This window comes from Aspergillus thermomutatus (genome assembly GCF_002237265.1).
Source record: "Aspergillus thermomutatus strain HMR AF 39 chromosome Unknown NODE_108, whole genome shotgun sequence".
NCBI lineage: Eukaryota > Fungi > Ascomycota > Eurotiomycetes > Eurotiales > Aspergillaceae > Aspergillus > Aspergillus thermomutatus.
In genome coordinates, this window is record NW_020798157.1 from 86,898 (window position 1) to 90,624 (window position 3,727).

Genomic DNA, 3,727 nt, shown 5'->3' on the forward strand with positions numbered 1-3,727 from the left:
ATGTCATTTGAAGTGTAAACGGTGTGTATATCCGATTATTTTGTGTCAGTGTTGTCTCGCCCGTATGTTCGTTGTGACTGTATATATAAATCCCTACAACCAGAGCACCACATTCAGACAACAACCAGCACACTCCAACACAACAAGACAAAGTTAATAGTGTTAATAGTCGCAAGCACTATCAAACTACCAGATGATAGATACGAATAAGACCTCTAAAACTACCAGTTCAATGTCTAATAAAGCCGAGATCAGACATACTATCGAACATAGTCCGACGCACCCACTCGGGCATGAAGGTGCAACATCTACACCCACAAGCAAAAACATCACCGCAAAAGACGAATACTAACCGGCCACTACAGAGGCAGCGTTAGAGGGATGCCATCTACAGATACCCTTGGTCACATGGAGAACACATAGTCTAACCCACAGCATGTCATATTCCTGACCAAGTCACTGTATTCGCAGGAACACGATGAGACTCAAGCATAGTCAGACGCGTCGAAGGAAGGCGCAACATGCACAAAGTTACGAGCAACATAGCCTACAAGACCAGAAAGATTGAATGTTTTGACCGTTCGTATTCATATTAGATTGCGTTTGATGCTGCAATCTATTCAAGCCTAGGGCACAGCCAGAAGCATAAAGGCCGCTATGATACAGAAATTCAAACACGAACACTAGCAGACCAGTAGTGGACGCGCAATGGTAGTAAAGTAAAATACGATAAAAGCAAACCCAGAGACCCATGACACTTTAAAAAGATCAAAGAAAACACCACAACGTCCCAGTCATACCGTAAACCAACCCGAAAAAGCAACCCGTCGCGTCACTGCTGCGGAAGGACAATCGACGCGCCGACCGCGCAGGATGGCTGAAAAAAGGAAAACAAGAAGAGAAAACGCTTAACCACCGAAACCGTAGAGGGTGCCTGAGAAGATTGTCAGAGACACGTCAAAAAGCGAAATAACAAGAGATACTCACGTCCTTGTCTCTTCAGAGCATAGACGACATCGAGGGAAGTGACAGTCTTTCTCTTGGCGTGCTCAGTGTAGGTGACAGCGTCACGGATGACACCCTCAAGGAAGGTCTTGAGGACACCACGGGTCTCCTCGTAGATCATGGCAGAGATACGCTTGACACCACCACGACGAGCGAGACGACGAATAGCGGGCTTGGTGATACCCTGGATGTTGTCACGCAAAATCTTGCGGTGACGCTTGGCACCACCCTTTCCAAGACCCTTGCCACCTTTGCCGCCTGTAGAGAAGAGACGCGTCAGTGACTGCGGTCAAGTCGCGTTATGCTTGGGATGAAAAGAGAAACAACTTACGTCCAGTCATGATGATAGATTAAAAAGGACTTTGTGTGTGTTTAAAATAAGTGGAGATGTCGAGATAACGACTTTAAGTGGATGACAGTTGGGATTGATGGAGGAGAGAAGAGCATGAAGAAGTTTGGGACGGGAGATATTTGTATAGAGGAGGGAAGAGCGCGGGGAGGCTACTGGAATCACACGCTAAGAGAAGGATCAGCCAATCAGAGCAGAGGATCCTCGCAGCGGGTTTGATCTCTCGGCAGCGTGACCGAACAGTCAGTGATCCCGCTGGGAAGGTATTGATCCTCACGGAATGCAGCCCAGCCTCTCCGATCAGAGTTGTAAGACAATCAGAAAAATTCCTAAGTACTAGTAGAAGAGTTCCAGATTACCGAAATACTTGACATTCTACACTTGTGGTTGGGATCAAGATGTTCTGGGGTGGCATTCTATATCCTTGATCCTGCGTTCCTATTGGCTGATGCGGGAAGCTGTCTCGCTTAGCGCTCCGAGCAAGGGCCGCCTGCATTTTGCGTACTTTCATGGTTCCTGCCAAAATTGAGTCCCCGAAATCAGGACTTATGGTGTGCTGCTTTCCGACCATTTTTTGTGATCAAAAGAAACCGCGCTAAGACCACCCATTTTTGCTGGCAACCCAACACCACCTCCCAGATCACCACCCCTTCTCGCTTACTACAAATACCTTGCCCCCCACCCACCTCCTCCATCCTTCTTCCATCTACTCACCTCAACGACACTATCGTCATCTCGACCATCGAACTTCCATCAACACCATCACTTTTTCATCAATAAAACAACCAATTCCATCAAACCTAATAATCAAAAATGGCTAGAACCAAGCAGACTGCCCGTATGTATTGACCTCACTGTCGTTTCTCTTGTTGTCGTCGGTCTCTGCCAAGATCGTATCACGGTCGCGTCAGTTGGCCGACACAACCACGCGTCACTAAGAAACATCATCTTGCTAACTGTCTGTCAATAGGTAAGTCCACTGGTGGCAAGGCTCCCCGTAAGCAGCTCGCTTCCAAGGCCGCTCGTAAGGCTGCTCCCTCTACCGGTGGTGTCAAGAAGCCTCACCGCTACAAGCCTGGTAAGTCCTATTATGTGGCGAATATCCAAGAACATGTTCTAATATTTGTCAAAGGTACCGTCGCTCTGCGTGAAATCCGTCGCTACCAGAAGTCCACTGAGCTCCTGATCCGCAAGCTGCCCTTCCAGCGTCTGGTTCGTGAAATTGCTCAGGACTTCAAGTCCGACCTCCGCTTCCAGTCCTCTGCCATCGGTGCTCTCCAGGAGTCCGTTGAGGCCTACCTCGTCTCCCTCTTTGAGGACACCAACCTGTGTGCCATCCACGCCAAGCGTGTCACCATCCAGTCCAAGGACATTCAGCTCGCCCGTCGTCTCCGTGGTGAGCGCTCTTAGATGCATTCTATCTAATGAGTCGTGTCTTTTTCCGGTTGGCTCTTCTGGGAAGGCGATAACGGGGTTCTGTTTCTCTTTTTTCTTATGATCACTGGCGATACATGATGGGTTTGCTTGCTTTCAAATATCAATGGGTTCGGCACTGGGTTTCTAGTTTTTTCTGCACGATGAATAGTAGGCTGCCGATTCAGCGGCTGGGATTTGCTCATGTACATTATGGATCTCTCGAGTTGCTGCCCTTCAGGAAGCATTACGTCGCGGCATAGACGCGAAATGCGAATATCTATGTTTACATCAATTCAACCCAGTCCGTGTCTTTTGCAATTGTTCTTGTGCCACTGTTCCCGTAGCGGTGACGCGCCACGGTCGCAAGTCGATGCGCGTAGTGGTTACCAGGCTCGGTCATCGTAGAACCATGCTTGACGATGACTTAATCGTTACAACGCGAAGAGTCTATTCGACATAGTGCTTCTATTTTATCAACTTCTCAAAGCAATATAGTTGATAGTTGCTTCATGTCTACAGCGAACCTGCACTTGGTGAAAGGACAGTGGCGAATCGTTTGACACAGGATATCTCCTCACATGTTAACGACCAAGTGGATCAAGTCATGAGCGCCTGCGATTCTTAGAATGTATGGGAAATGTATTGATAACTAGGAACTGGAATGATGATGACGTTAATGCTATATATGATGCCAGGAAGACGTCCAGACGGGTCATGGAGTAGCAATGACGACGACGCTCTGCTAGCAATCTTTCCCTCAGGGGTACGGTAGCCTAAACGATACATAGAATCTACTCCCTAAGGAATATTGTTCGGGACACCGAAGAAACTTGCGAGCCTGGCGGCTCTGGTCCGTGTTTCGAGTCTCGCCACTGGCCTCGTTGACGACGTTGTCCTTGCCTCGGTCGGGATCACGAACGGGACGTTCTCAGTTGCGACTTGTGAGCCGGTCGCTCT

At 48.5% G+C, this 3,727-nt stretch overlaps 2 protein-coding genes across 2 annotated transcripts; one reads left to right on the plus strand and one right to left on the minus strand.

The window, feature by feature from the left end:
* Window positions 1-908: 908 nt before the first annotated feature.
* On the minus strand, window positions 909-1,346 carry CDV56_107774 (histone H4; the record flags this gene model as incomplete). The annotated part of the gene is made up of 3 exons (XM_026761393.1): window positions 909-934; window positions 988-1,263; window positions 1,337-1,346. The coding sequence occupies 3 exons, from the start codon at window positions 1,344-1,346 to the stop codon at window positions 909-911; spliced, it is 312 nt and encodes a 103-aa protein (XP_026614011.1).
* Window positions 1,347-2,167: 821 nt separating this feature from the next.
* hhtA (histone H3) lies at window positions 2,168-2,764 on the plus strand (the record flags this gene model as incomplete). The annotated part of the gene is made up of 3 exons (XM_026761448.1): window positions 2,168-2,192; window positions 2,325-2,432; window positions 2,487-2,764. 3 exons carry the CDS (start codon window positions 2,168-2,170, stop codon window positions 2,762-2,764), a joined length of 411 nt encoding a protein of 136 aa, XP_026614012.1.
* Between the last annotated feature and the right edge of the window lie 963 nt (window positions 2,765-3,727).